Genomic DNA, 14,869 nt, shown 5'->3' on the forward strand with positions numbered 1-14,869 from the left:
AACGGAACGTATTTTTGAATGCAAGCTGAAATTTATAAAAGAATCTTATAAAAGTAGAAAATAGCTTGAACTATGGTACGCGTTAGTTAATATAAAGCATTCGGTTTCAAACAATTTCCAAATGGTGAATCTTCCGAAAAATCAAAATATCCAGAACGTAGATGCTGATTCCAGATTTTTATGCAATTTCTACTATAGCAAATCGCGTGCATTCTCTGCATTTTTGCATCCTTGTACGTTCCACAGATGCACAGAAAAATCCGCGGTCCAGAAGTCACGTTCAACGTAGAAATCACTAACAAAACGTGCCTCGTACAAAGTGGGAGTAAATTAATTAACTCAAAGCATCCAGGTTTCGATTCATGCGAATTACGAATCTTTCGAGAAAATCGGGAAACATCACAGGAATAACCACGTTTACAAATAAAAAAAAAAAAAATAAAGCCGCAATTATCGCGTAGCTGTATTTAATCACGGATAGAATCTGCGATAAAAGACCGCGATAACACCGAAGCGAATTAAGTGAAAGAGGTTCGTGCATGGCTAGACCAGCGAGCGCGGATAATACACCGATACAGACACACGGAAATGGGGAAAGTAGAATAGACCAGCACGTAACCGACGCACTGCAAGTGGTATAGCTCGAGTATATGGGCAGACACGCGGGAAATAAAATAGGTTTATGCACGGTCAGATATCTGGAAAGTAGAGCAGGTCAGTGTTTGGTTAGTAAGTAGCATAGATCGAAATAGAATCGGGCAATGCGAGCCGTCGAGCGCAACTGTGTGCTGGTGAAGTGGTTTTGGGAATGTTGTCTGTGATTAAACATTTGTCATCATCAAACATCGACGATTCTGCCGCGCTATTAAGTAGAACGAAGATAAAGTACACACTTGAGTTTTCTGTACGACACCGACGAATGGCAAGTAGCGCGCCGCAGCTACCGCGCGACATTATACATTCCGGGGGATATTATTTCGATATCCAACACTGCCCCGTCGCGGCGGTACGAGGGTAGTTTAGAATTATTGATATTTTAGTAGTTTCCGGACATAGAACTTTGTCAGGGTGAATCGCATCGGGCATTATTTAAGCTGTTTATGTACCAGCGACTTGGAATTGCAGTTTAATACGTAATATCCCATGGTTGTATCCCATCGTGAAATATTGAGCGCAATAACGTCAGTGTTGCCTATTATGATTAATTGATTTCGAAATCTTTCGAACGGGACGGCTATGCAAATGATCTCCGACAGTAACTCGCGACCGATCGGATCTTACGTCGTGATATTGTTCAACGTCTAGGCAACAAAATCTACTCTCTTGTTCTAGAACTAATCGCGGCTTCGTGTCGGGAAAATTAATGTGAAATGGAAACATTTTTAATGCAAATAGTTATTTGTATATTTCACGAAAGGTTCAGCAAATTTCGATGAAAAATTCTGTTAATTATCTGTCATCGAACTGATATCGTCGACAGCAAGTTTCGACGTTTCTACCAAAGTAGTTTTGAACATCGTTCCAAGATCCTTACCACTGCTCGCTCTCTTCTCTTTTCATCGTCCCTTAATTTCCCTGCAATATCGCACGCACCGTCCGGGAGAAAGAATGAAAAGAAAAGGAAAAATTATCATCTCATCATTTCTTTCCGGGCGTTCGCTCTTTTCGGTGCTCTGCGCGCACCTGTTGCGCCTTTGTTGCGCACCGAGAAACGCAATGAGGGTATTCTTTTCGGCAGCGAGGGGCACAGCCAAACGCCGAGCGTTCGCATGCAAACACAAACCCTAGCGAGAGCCTCGACTCGCAGCACTCATTCGTAGGAGTTTCACACTTAGCTGCCAACCGCGTCAACGTTCTACATTGAATATACCGCCATTCGTTCTACCGAGTGGGCTTTGTCCATGTCGTTTCTCCAACCTTTTGTAACATTACAACTCTAAAGCCACATATCCGTATATCCATATTTTGCTATAATTTCGCTGTCGTGTTTTATCGATGCACCGTAACAAAAATAGTAAACGATTTCCTCTGTAACAGTCATTAGTTCTCAGATTTTTAATTTCGAAAATTAGGAACTTCAATTTGGAAACCGGCTGGTTCTTTTCTCCTAAATAAGCGAAATTCTGGTTACGACTAAAGTGTGAAATTTCTAACAGAGAAATAGCAAATATATGAACACATTTAGTATTATTCGAATCTTCAAAAATGCATTATTGTAAATTTCTACGAGAAATTAGAAGTTGATCACTTCGGTCATTCTAGTAGTTCCATTGTGGAATCTTTTGCTGAGACAACTCTTTGAAATTTTTTTAACCCTTTGGAATTTCTAATTGAAAATTGTCCTTGCTTTCCATCTTTAATTTTTCCTCCTTCCCAAGAAATTAAAACTCGAATAATTTCCATGGTGCGCGATGAAAACGTTTCACACGCTACTTTGTGAACACACATTCCCTTTGTAATCAGGTAAAATCATTTCGCCGGTAATTTGATACTGTTTCAACATGCGCCGAATTTCAAACAATACACCAGTATTTCAGCCTTTGAAAATTATCTACGGAACGAACGTTCATCGTTCTTCCATAACGCGTCCAACAATGACGAATAATTAATCGATCGATCGATTCTAACGTTAATCAAAAGAAAATCCAGTGTATCCTTCCGAAACGAAAGCACCTCTTTAATTTGAATGGTCGAAAATATTTCTCAAAGGAGAGCTTCATTCGCTCCAATATTTGCTTTCTATCTCGTCCATCTCAGCCGAACAAAGAAAGAAAGTCTATCCGACCCTCTCTCCTTCTTTCTCTTCGCATCCGGACAGAAATCAATTTATACTTTCCCTGGGAACGGTGCTTCTCCATCTATTCGAATTTCACGGTAACGTATGTTAATAGAAACGATTTCCTTTTCGTCGGTGAATATCGCGGCGATGGTGAAGAATTCGACGGGGTCGAAGCCGCGAGAGAGAAACGACGACGAAGATAGGGGGAACGGGAATAAGCGGCGAAGGGAACGTAAAAGGAGTACAGGCTAATCTTTCCGCACCAGATACACCAACGAGCAGGAACGATGAAAGCCGATCGAACGCGGCGATGCGTGCCGACTCGTGAGAACTTTTCCCCACGGGCAACCACTCTAAATCTCGTCTATTTATTGCCTGCCCCGGAGCCAGTCGAATGATTATTGCAAAAGACGTCGAGGCCTGCTGCAGCCCCGGATTGAGTTGTCCGGATACGTGGTCGTCGTCCTCTTCGTTGAACTGATCGCGCGCGATCGATTCGAATTTCACCGCGAAACGGCCATATTCTTGTTTCTCTCTGCCCTTTGCCTCTCCGAGATACAGTAGAGTTGACTTGGTTCGGTTTTCGCGCGTTCCGACGGTTACGTAATAGTCTGGGAAAGGGGAACGTCGTGCAATTTTCCTTGCGTAGGGCAGAGCTCTCGTTTTAGATTAGACAGCGGTACAAGTCGAATCGTGTAATCGTATAAGTGGAACGAAACCGTCTTTGAGCGGATATGGGGATCGTATCTCTGCTCGGGCAGAGCAGTATTACAGAAATCGTCTCTTGCTATGTAAGCAATGTCGGAACCCTTCTGGATCAGATAAGTAGAGCGAAGATTTCCCTGATCAGGAAAATATCATAAATCGCGTGCAGATCGAGCACACAAATAGTATAGACGATACATATTGAGATAACAGTGGTACAGATCGATGTAGTAGATGTCGACAAGTAGTATGAGACTGTACGCGATCAGACAAGCGGCTGCAGTGTAGTGTAGAGACGACGATTGAATAAAAGAGAAACCGTTCATGGTCGGACAAGTAGAGTAGGTCTAGAATATAGCCCGACTAATAGCACGGAATTGTATTCTCAAGGTTATATAAATTGCACCATGGTATTTATTATTTCTCGTCGTTTAATAAATTGCTTATTAAGGAGGGAGAAATAATTTATCACGATGTCGTGATAACGAAATAGTATTCAGCAAATTATAATATATGTTGATCGAAATTAATTGATAATATTAATTAAAGAAATTGATTGGACAGGACTGCGAATGATATGTTGCGCAATGTTGGTCCTAAGTGGATCAATTTTTCACAAAGTATAAGAAGTATAACGTTATTTTCGCTGGTATATAAATCACGTGACTCGTGACTGAAACGAGTCTAAAAAGAAAAAAAGAAAAGATTTTAAAAAGTACCGTTTTTCCAAGTAACGGGAATACTTCTCTCGAATAAAAAGACTACCAAAAAACGTGGTTCTTTCCTCGGAAGCTGCCTCTGAATATTTAACGCTTCGACGACGAGTTTCGCCGTCAGCAACTCCGTGTTACATCCTTGCCTCGAGTCTATCCTCTCTCAGACGACTTTTCAAAAATCGCGCAACAATAATTAATCGGGTCGCCGAGTTTCCAGCAGACACTACAAATACAGTTTTCTCCGGCGCTTCTTTGCAGAGAATTGAGATTCCGGGCGAAATTTCTTGACAGGGACTTTCGAATTTTAGCAGGATTGAAAGTTGAACCTCCAGCCCAAAGTTGGGGATCGGAGGCAACCCCGTTACCGGTTTCGCGAGCGTCAAGTCTCCTTAACGAGTAACAATGAATCTTTCAGGCAATAACGCGACTCGCGATAGTGAAAACTAAACGGCGTAGGGCGCAATAAACGCGAACGACACCCGTTTAATACTCGGGACATTACGAGCGTCTCCGTTAATGAGAACCGCGCCGAATAATCGTCGCGAAAGACGCGATTTCGCGGAGAACAATTTTTTGCCGGTCGAATGGAATAAAGTCGCGAGCAATGTCATTTGCTCGCCGATCCGGGAATAAGCGACAATTTTTTAAACGATGGTGCTAAGTGAATCTTTACATGTACGCTGGTCGAACGATTTGAACGTGAAACCTGGATAGAGATATGTTACAGCGCGTTACTATATTCACGGTAAGATCTGTCAAGCTGAAATTCAGTTGAGAATCTATCTAGTCAAGCGTCAGTTTCAGTAGTTCCGTCGAGAAATTCGTCAGACCTCCTGCACTCCACGTTATCGCAGGAAACTATCAATGAAGTGCACCTTATTGTAATTCAACACGAATTTCTTCAGTGATATCTTGTTTCAGTTTCTTTGCATTATAATACCGCCGAGTGAAATAATCGATTTCTCCTCGGCCAACTTTTATTCGCTTTTCTGTTTGACACTTGTTAGTTTAACATTTCTTCTGAAATCATTGTCGATACTACTCTACTGACAGAAGATACCGTGTATATTTCGCACACAGAACGTGTATCCGAAATACACGTAAATTCTCAGACCCTGATCGACTAGACTTTCTTTACGCCTTCTCGTAATTTCGTAATTTTTGCTCGACGTGGCGACTAAATTCTACCTGAAGCCTCACAAAAATATTTACGAAACATCGTGTACTTCACCAACCATAAAAATCAATGCCTCCTCCTCGCTTTCGCAAATTTATTCTTCCTTCTCGTCTTTTTTTGTTCCCCCTGTGCTCTTTTTGTCCTCGAAGTTCAACGCGGGGAATTCCGTCTGATATTCGCGGCGAAATCGATCGTCGAAGGAGGTCGTGCCGGCGATATTGTGAAATTTTACGAACCACAGATACCAAGGGAATTCCTGGTTCGGCCAGACGTGGCGCCATATGTGCGAAACGCGGCTCGGCACCGTTCAAAATTGTTTTTAGCGTTATGTTTCTGTATTAACGCGACCGGTGCGCGCCTTCTTCCCGGCTAAAACGCGCACCCTCGCGCCTATTATTGAACCGGAATTCCGGGAGGGAATGGCACTTTCTCTCTACACGCCGGCCACCTAGCTGGGGTGAACCGCCAGATATATAACGTTTTAAGAATATCACCAACATAAATATAAAAATACAAGGGGAAATATCTAACGGAACGAAATGTGCGAAAAATATAAATAAAAAGCAGTTCACCTCTTAACCGGGTCATCACTTGGCAAAAATCTTTCAGGATTATGAAACGATGAATAAATTCTTACGAATATACATAGTTTTAATATTTACAAATCTAAGACGTATTTGAATTCTAAGCGAGACGACAGAATGGAAAAATAAGAATCACGTAAATCGGGAAATTATACTATTTAAGAGATTAGAAATTCAAGTTACCAAAGTTACCAAAGGTGAATCAAATGCTTCGGTAAAATTGTTCTGTATTATCTTTAGCAATTGAGATATAAACTCCAATTATTATACTAAAAAGAAATTTGATCGATACGGCGAAAAGGTGTAAGCGAAAATTTAATGTAATACAAAGTGACAAGTTAACAAATGTTTTGCATGTTGGAAAGGAATTCTGGGAGTCCTTCGCGTCATCGAAACTTTTGCAATCTTCACAATTCCAGGTTGGTTAGTGATCCAACCTGAATGTAAAATAAATCCCATGGAGGAAAATTCGTTCGCTTGAATTCCGCGCGAAATTTTTAAAATCTCAAATCCGAAATAATCCGTCCATTTCTCGCGAATTCGGCCAAAATATGTATTCGATCGCCAACGGTGGTAATCCACCCGCCCGTCCGTTCTCACGATACCTATTTTTCGCCGATAACGAGAATCGCCGGGCCGCGTTTCACGATTATTAAACACATCCCGTAACCGAATCGCGATGAATCGATGTTCGAGAATCGGGCGTGTTTCGCGGCGAATCGAATCCACAGGGAAACAGAAACACGGTAATCGCGAAAACTTTTTATCGACTCCGCCTTTCTCGGTATCGTCGACGACTCGTCGGCGATTCAGGCATTTTACAAGCTTCGCGTCTGCATGTTTGCCCGATGAAATCCCCCCCCCCCCCCCCGCAGGAAATAGAAATCAAATATGAGTCGTTATCTACGGTGAAACGGTAACACGGGGAACGCGCGTTGGATGCGAGATTTCCGGCTGTACAATATAATTCGATTCGCGTTCGCGATTAAATCCCCTTCGATCGGCAAGAGCTTGTCTTTCCTTTTTTCTCGGTGAGTTAGCGCGATGCACCGCTGCACGCTCTGCCAGATGAACTGATATTAATTCAGTGACCGGAATAGACGCAGGGAGCAGCAAGCCTCCCGGTTAGTCACCGGCCAAACCACTTTATTTCCACTTTATTACGTGAAAAATCTACGACGCGTTCACCTCGTAGCCGAACGACGGATTGAACGGTTCCTCTCGAACCGATTTGACTTAACGAGCAAAAAAGTAGCTCGCGCTCTGCGCCCGTTAATTCCACTTCTATGCGATATCTCTTCTCTCCCGCGCCATTCAACCCACGCTTTTTTCCATCAGATTTCCCTCCCTAATACGGAGAAACACGAGAATGAAATTCTTCTTTCTTTTCTCTGCTCGCGAACACACGAGACGCAACTCGATGGATTCCATTCGACTTCCCAATCTTTCGTCCGCTGATTTTTCAACCAGCGCGCGAAACAAATTGCATACGGTTCTGATACAGTATTGGAATCCCGTTTTGTTTCGCCGTTGGTTATCCGCCGCAGCATGCAAAAAGATTCATTCGTGGGAAATTTTTTTTTTGAGGGAAGAAACTTCGAACGGGAAGAGGTTTAAATGATGTTTAAATATTGCCTCCGATGCAATTCGCAATAAATTTTCTTTCTTTTTTTTTTTTTTGGAAAAGAAGGCTCCCAATGACGAAACGTTGTTCCTTCTTTGTGTAAATATCTAGCAATTGATTGTTTGCAAAGGAAACAGAGAAGGGTGAAATATTTCCACTAATAATTGGATTCTAATAAAAACTCACGAAAATAGAAACTAAAAGGAGACACTGCAGATTAAGCGAGACTGTTTTACTGATTTATCGAAGAATAATTAATTCTTCTATGAAATCGAATTGTTAATAAAATTAAAAATGAATTGATCCTGGTTATTAGATTACGGATTTTTAGGTATTCATATGAAATTTAAATACGAAGAAATGCATAGCGTCTATGTAGCGGATAAAAATAAATCAAATATCAAAAATGTAACTTTGGTTATGTTAAAAGAAAGATTCCATTTCTTTAGTTATATTAAAAAAAAAAAAAAAAGAAAAATAATAGAAACTTGCGTAAACATCCGTAGTCAAGTGATTATTGACATGTTGAACATAAAATGAACGCACCAAGAACACGGTTCTAACCAAATTAAGAAACGATCGAGATTCCAAAAGTTTAGTTAAGAATGGCGAGATGTTCGTTGAAAAGTTGAAGTAGGAAGCGTATGTTCACGGAGAAATATATTATATAACCGGCGCGTACCAGGGAACTCTCTTTTTCTTCGCTCTCTCTCTCTCTCTCTCTCTCTCTCTCTCTCCCTCGCTCAATTCGCGATCGCATTACACAGATCTGGAACTTTTCCAACGGAGCAAGTTCGTGATTTTTAGACTGAAAATTGAGGCGAAAAGTGTATGCAAAGTGTGTCTGAATTTTTCTCAGATTCCACCGTCCGCTTTCAGATCCGACGATACGATCTTCCGGTTATAAGCCCCGAGTCGATCTATCTTTTCACTTAGAGGGAACACGCTGAATTAACGGGCTCGCTTATTTATTCCGAAAGGTCACGTCTATTTCCCTCTTGATGCTCGAACCCGAGGAGGGTGAAACGAACGAAATCGCGCGATGAAATAACATTGATCAATCTCGCGCTCACGTGAAAGTGAGATACTCGGCATGAGAATCGAACTGCAAATCAATTCAGGAGAAAACAGCGATCGATCCTCGAACTTGAGATATCCATTCGCGATAATTAAAACGTCGACGATCATCAGACTCCGGATTTTTACGCATTTTTACAGAAAAGGGAATGCAGAAAAATATTATAATATTTAACAGGCGAAAACAATTTTGTTTCTTTTAAATTAAAAAATCGCACAAAATTATATGTTAATATCGTGAAGACTTCGACTAGATTTTAGTAGAAATCCGCGACGCGATTCAGGTTGAGCTTCGTCACAGCCGGTTCTGATATATCTCACAGGATCGATGGCGATATAATAGAGATCTCGTGTCGCGATTTTATTATTAATTTCGCCACTGTATTTCGGCCGAGCATTCAGAACCGAACAGGCATCGCGAGCGACCGTGGCGTTTTCACAGAAAACGCGAGGATAAAATTTCAAACTACGCGTGCAGATTTATCGAGAGGGCAAGCGCAACCTTTTTCAGTTCGTCGAATGAAACGCAAAACTTCGACGCTTTCAACCTCTTTCCTCCTCTTCCCCTCCTTCTTTTTCCGCCGTGTGTTCCACGGCATTGCGAAAATTCCGATGAAATTGTAGATAGAGGACGCGGATGGGAAACAGTGGCGACAAGGATTCTTGCGCTGTCCCCTGTGTCGCAGTTTTTGTTTCGCCCTGGATTCCCTTTTGAAGTGAATGGACCCGTGAATAATGAACCGCTTCAACCCCGATAGATCCTATCGGAAAAATTGGAAAATACCTGACACAAAGCACGGTCGTTAAATGTTCATGTGTTTTTTGTTTTGTTTTTTATTTTGTTCTCGTATTTTTCTCTTTTGTTGTTGTTGTTTTGTTTTCTCCCCGAACCCCTTCCGTTTAAGTGAAATAGTTCGATATAATTTTCACCCCTGTTTATCAGGTATCTGATTCGACACCTAACCAACTCCACGCTCCTCTGTTTCGTCGAGTTGAAATTTAACGCTTTCGACATTGGCTACAATTGTAAAAATGCCGAATACGATAATAAAATTATTGTTGTGCGTGAATTACTGCGTTTTGAAAGTGGCAAAAGTCAACTTTTATCGTTTCCTTTTTCTTCTCGAACATTATCAACGATAACACAAATAATAACTCTCTTTTTTGTCAATTTCGAGAAAACCATCGATTTTATCTTCATACAGTTCGAAGGAAATAACGGCGGCGAAAACACGGCCAGAAAAGGGAAGACGGGAGACAGGAAGACGATAAATATACAGTAGAATGAACTACTAGGGAATCGCGTTGTTGGTATTCCCAGCCGAACGCGTATTTTATTACGTGAAATCGGGACACGTGTCAGAGATCGCAATTTCGATGGCCCCGAAAAATCTGCACGCGTTTTCCTTCCTATAATCCGTTTCCTGGGGCGTCCCGCGAAGCAGTTTTTGGCAAGAACGAGAGCACGAAGGGATTTAATGAACGTGACTGGATCTTATCGGCGGGGAAAACGAAACTCTGCAACAGCAGAAATCTCATTGAAACGCTTGGCACACTCTTCGACTACATAAACACGATCAATTTGGATGGAAAACATGATTCTTATTACTGCTTCTTATTCTATTCTCTCGTACCTTCTCGGACTCGGAGAAATCTACGTTTTCTTGTTCGAGTTTTCGTAACGGGCGTATCAGCCGGGCGAAAAACATAGACGTTATTCGGCGAAAAGCCTGGCTGTGAATAACAACGACGCGGAAAATTATTGGTTAACACCTCCGTGATTTTCCATTGAAAATATCGTTGCGACGTGAAATATTCAACAGTTACGGGCAGAATTTCAATTTTACTTCAATGTTTCATTACCTCTGCTATGTTTGATGACAGGTCTTGCATCATGCTTTTGTTAAAAAGAATGAAACGAGGCTACATTCTCCGTGTTTAAAACTAGCGATGGGTAACTTCGGTAAATGGGAAATGGACTTACAGATGGACCTTCCGAATTATCTTCAGTAACGAATACTTTGCTGAATTCTCGTGAAAATAATAGGGAATTCTAATTTATACTATTTATAAACGAAATAATAGGGAATTCTAATTTATACTATTTATAAACGAAAAAGCCTACGAATTAAAAAAGATGACAGATAAGAAAAATAAAAAATATTATATGCCGATATTTTCATTATAAAATTGGTTCATTTTTCAAGCAATATGGTCTTTCTGAAGGTTCAAAATAAATGAATTGGAATTTTGTAAAAATTGGAAAACTTAATGCGATAAGGCAAGAAGATATAAATGAGAAAATTCATCAATTCCTACTCTTTATATCTGGTACAACGACCAAATACTATTGCTCATCATCTTCGAAATTACTGTCCTTCAATTTGGTAAATTCAACCCCTTCGGTTGAACGATACTATTGGTAAATGAATTCGATGGACATGATTTTTCATCGTTACGGTGCCACGAGTCGGCGAGCTTATCGGCTGGTTGGATTTGTTGCAGAGGCACCCCGTGGGACGTACCTGCTGATAGATGATCGTCGATTGGACCCGGGCAACCAGTTCGTCCCTGTGAAGGAGGGCTCCGAATTGACGTTGGAGTGCGCCGCCGAGGGTGGAAACCCGCCGCCTGATTTAGCATGGGGGATGACTCTGTCTCAGGCCACTTTGGATGGTCCGGAACAACCGCCGGACAATCTGACCGTGTTGCCTTCCATGTCTGGCAGACGAAGTAGAGCTCACCTTAAAGTCTTGAGGGGACACCATAACGCAACCATTGCCTGCGTCGCTCGTCACGTCACCCTCACCATACCCATGAACGCCAGTATTCTGCTCGACGTCCAATGTGAGTAATGTTACAATTTTCTTCCTCTTCGCTTGCCCCTTCTTTGCCTCGTGTCTGAGTTAGTTATACCGAGTAAGGTTAAGGTTAAGGTTAAGATGTTGCCTGAGAGTGAAGTTGCGTCAGATGTGCGAACAGAGTGAGATAGGAAGGTTTGAGGAGAAGGTTCTCGCGTTTGAAGTTTAGTTCCAAGGAGGGTTTAGAATATCGATCAAAATGATTTTTGTTGTCTGATTTTAAAGAGAGCTCTTACAAATCCAAGCTACAACGTTACACCATGTTTTAAAATTTATATATTACGACGTTACATACACGACGTAATTATTCAAAAGAACGAGAATATTTTAAAGTGTAAAAAAGTTGCATTTTTTTTTTTTTTGTTTTTTAGAGTGAAATTCATAATCTTATTACACTCTTAAGGTGATAATTAAAATTAAAGAACGAGGTGCCTGAATCTTTCTTTTCTTGTACACAAAAGCAAGCTCGTTGCGCCCGTTTGACAAACACCGTCTCATTCTCTATCGCACAATACGCCGCTTTGAGTTTATGAATGCAGCACCGTTCTATTCGTACCCGGCGCGTTATAAATGAGTTTCTCGTAAAATTTCAGCGACAAATGAAACGGTCGAAGAAAGACCGTAAGATTTCATTGACAGCATGAACACGACGAACACACACAGCGTGATATCTCGTTTCAAACCGTCTTTATACAGCTCCGGAATTATCGTCGCTGTCTCATCTGGAACTCATCATCTTAGTCTGGCCTGAAACTATAATTTCGAGCGTTTCGTCGTAAGCTGTCTCGTCATTCGCTCGTCTCGTCTGTTCTTCGACCTTTCCACTTTTTCCCCAGAAACTCTCAACGCCTCCCTCCCCCCTCAATCCCCGATCGTGACCTGCACCTTCAACGCCGTAAAACTTCAACTCTACCAGCTTCGAGGTAGGAGAGTTTTCTGATGCTTTGTGAAATAATAGAAAATCTTCCGTCTTTCGTGAACGATAAAAAGAATGTTTCTCCGTCTCCAAGTAATAGCTTGACAGAGGAAATCCGCGGGACAACTTTGTGTTTTCAAACGGAATGCGAGTATTTCTTCTTCGTTCTCAAATTCGACGAATTAGTAAGTCACGAATCCAGCTAGCTATCGAGACAGAAAGAATGTTTCTCTCTGTCGATTTTGCATTTTTAAACGTCTGTCCTTTCTTTTTCGCTTGACTATTTCTTTCACTTCCAATTGCGAATATAAAACTGCCAAAGTACAGTTATATTACACAAGATATCCGTTTCACGATATCTTTATGTATCAAGGAAAGATCAATGTTGTTATTTAGTATATTACACACGGCCCCGTAATTTGAATATCTAAGTAATTCGTATTCCGCTTCTGTAGGAAGTTGTATCCCATTTCTGTGACAGCAACAACTTCAGAATAACACGAGTTTAGCACGCCAAGCAATTAGAATTTATTACGCTAACATATAGCGTTGTAATGACCAATCTGTCACAAGAATTCATCTAGCTACCCAAACAAAACTTTTGTATACTGTATATTATGACTCATACACACAAAAGAAAGAAATATATCAACTTTTATGATGATCTACGACTCGTCTACAATACTACATACATATTGCACCTATATGTCTAACTAGAATTAAAACTTCCAAACATGTCAACCACTGCACGTCACAATTCATATACAAAACAGAAGAAAGAAAAAAATCAACGATGTCCTACGATTTCATCTACAACACTATGTATAATCCTACGTATATCTAACTAGAAACTTTTCGAACACGTCACACATTGTGAATCATAATTCAGACATGAGAAAAAAAAGAAAAAGAAAAAATCAATTTTTACAATACTACGTACATGTTATTCCTATTTCAACTAAACATGTCACATCGTACGTCACCATAATTCACACATAAAAAGCCAAAGAGGAGAAAAAATGAACAGTCCAAGAAGAAGAAGAAGAAAGAAAAAAGACAAGTTCCACGATGATATTCAACTAGGTCGTAGCTTCAGTCTATCTGGAACGCAGTCCTCGACACAACGTACAGCCGTGTAATTAGGTCACCAATCCCATTCTATATTTTCGCTATCACGGTCTAATCCCCGATGTCTCGTCTCGAACGAAACGAATCCTATTTATCCCCCCGGTTTGCCCCTTCTCGTTCGGCATACATCGAGTCGTTACGAACGGTGTAACAAAGAGGAAACAGAGAACATTGAGAGAGAGAGAGAGAGAGACAGAGAGAAGGAGAGAATGAAAGAAAAGTTACGAGCGTATTATTTAGTTGATGCCGCGTTGAAATTGCCAGTGGCCACGGTCGAGATCTAATTTCCGTAGACTTCGTAGCCAGCACAATTCCCGTTGAAATATTACGCAGAAGAAGTCGCGATACGAGGCGAAAAAAGCAACCCCGGCCGGTCGCCGGGCGCGTTTTAAAAATGGGCTTAATTCAAGTCGAGCGGCTGCGAAGTGTTATAATTCCGCGGATCGTTTTTCCGTCTGGTCTGCTCTCTGTTTGATGGAAAAGGGGTGGATAGAAACGTGCTGGCCAGTGGGATTTCCGTGGTACTAGGATTGGGACAAATATTGCTATTCGAACGACCATGACGCCACGCGTAAAAAAGCAGTAATTTGATTGTGTTACGTTTTTTTCACCGTTAGGTCGTTTCACCGTTGTGACGTTGTTTCATGGGGGAGAAATTTAGGAGAAAAATTGTAATTTAATCGCAAATAAGTTAGAAGTAGCGACGTCTCGAGTATCCTGGAAAACGAAACGTAACGAATTCTGATTGATTCGGACACAGATTTCGTTTGCTTTTTATCTATCTCTTATTTCACCATATCTAGCTATCATATCGGAATAATGGCGATAGCATCATGATATGTCACAAATAAAAGACTTCGGATAAAATCCATTTCGAATTCATTCAAAAATACGTGAAATTGCCTAGAAAGTGGACTAGAGAATTATTTAAATGCATTGATTAGAAATTTGATCCGGAAGCCGTCAGAAAAAGGACGAAACCCACAAATTTAATGTAAAATAATTAATTAAATTACGGTGATTCTATCCCCGAAAGATTACTAACAAATGATTTCGTGTGTCACATATATACAACAATTTAATTAATATATACAACGATTTATTATCAATATACAACATATTTAATAAATGACCGATCAGTTGTAAATTCAAAATAATAAAGGCAGAACGGTTGTAAATACAAAATAATAAATGTAAAGAAGAAAATTTATAAATTCATAAATAAATTTACAAACAAAAAATTACGAATGAGCGAATCACCTCAGATTTGACATTTTTAAATCTATTATCCCAAACGATATT

At 40.7% G+C, this 14,869-nt stretch overlaps 1 protein-coding gene across 1 annotated transcript in view; it reads left to right on the forward strand.

Moving 5' to 3' along the window:
* Window positions 1-14,869, forward strand: part of LOC122534291 (B-cell receptor CD22) — a 289,325-nt gene that overhangs the window by 121,258 nt on the left and 153,198 nt on the right. Inside the window, exon 4 of the mRNA XM_043664794.1 lies at window positions 11,168-11,509. Coding sequence (XP_043520729.1) covers window positions 11,168-11,509 — 342 coding nt within the window. The remainder of the gene's footprint in view (window positions 1-11,167; window positions 11,510-14,869) is intronic.

Source organism: Frieseomelitta varia, unplaced genomic scaffold (assembly GCF_011392965.1).
Source record: "Frieseomelitta varia isolate USP_RPSP 00005682 unplaced genomic scaffold, Fvar_1.2 scaffold_582, whole genome shotgun sequence".
In the NCBI taxonomy this organism is placed as follows: Eukaryota; Metazoa; Arthropoda; class Insecta; order Hymenoptera; family Apidae; genus Frieseomelitta; species Frieseomelitta varia.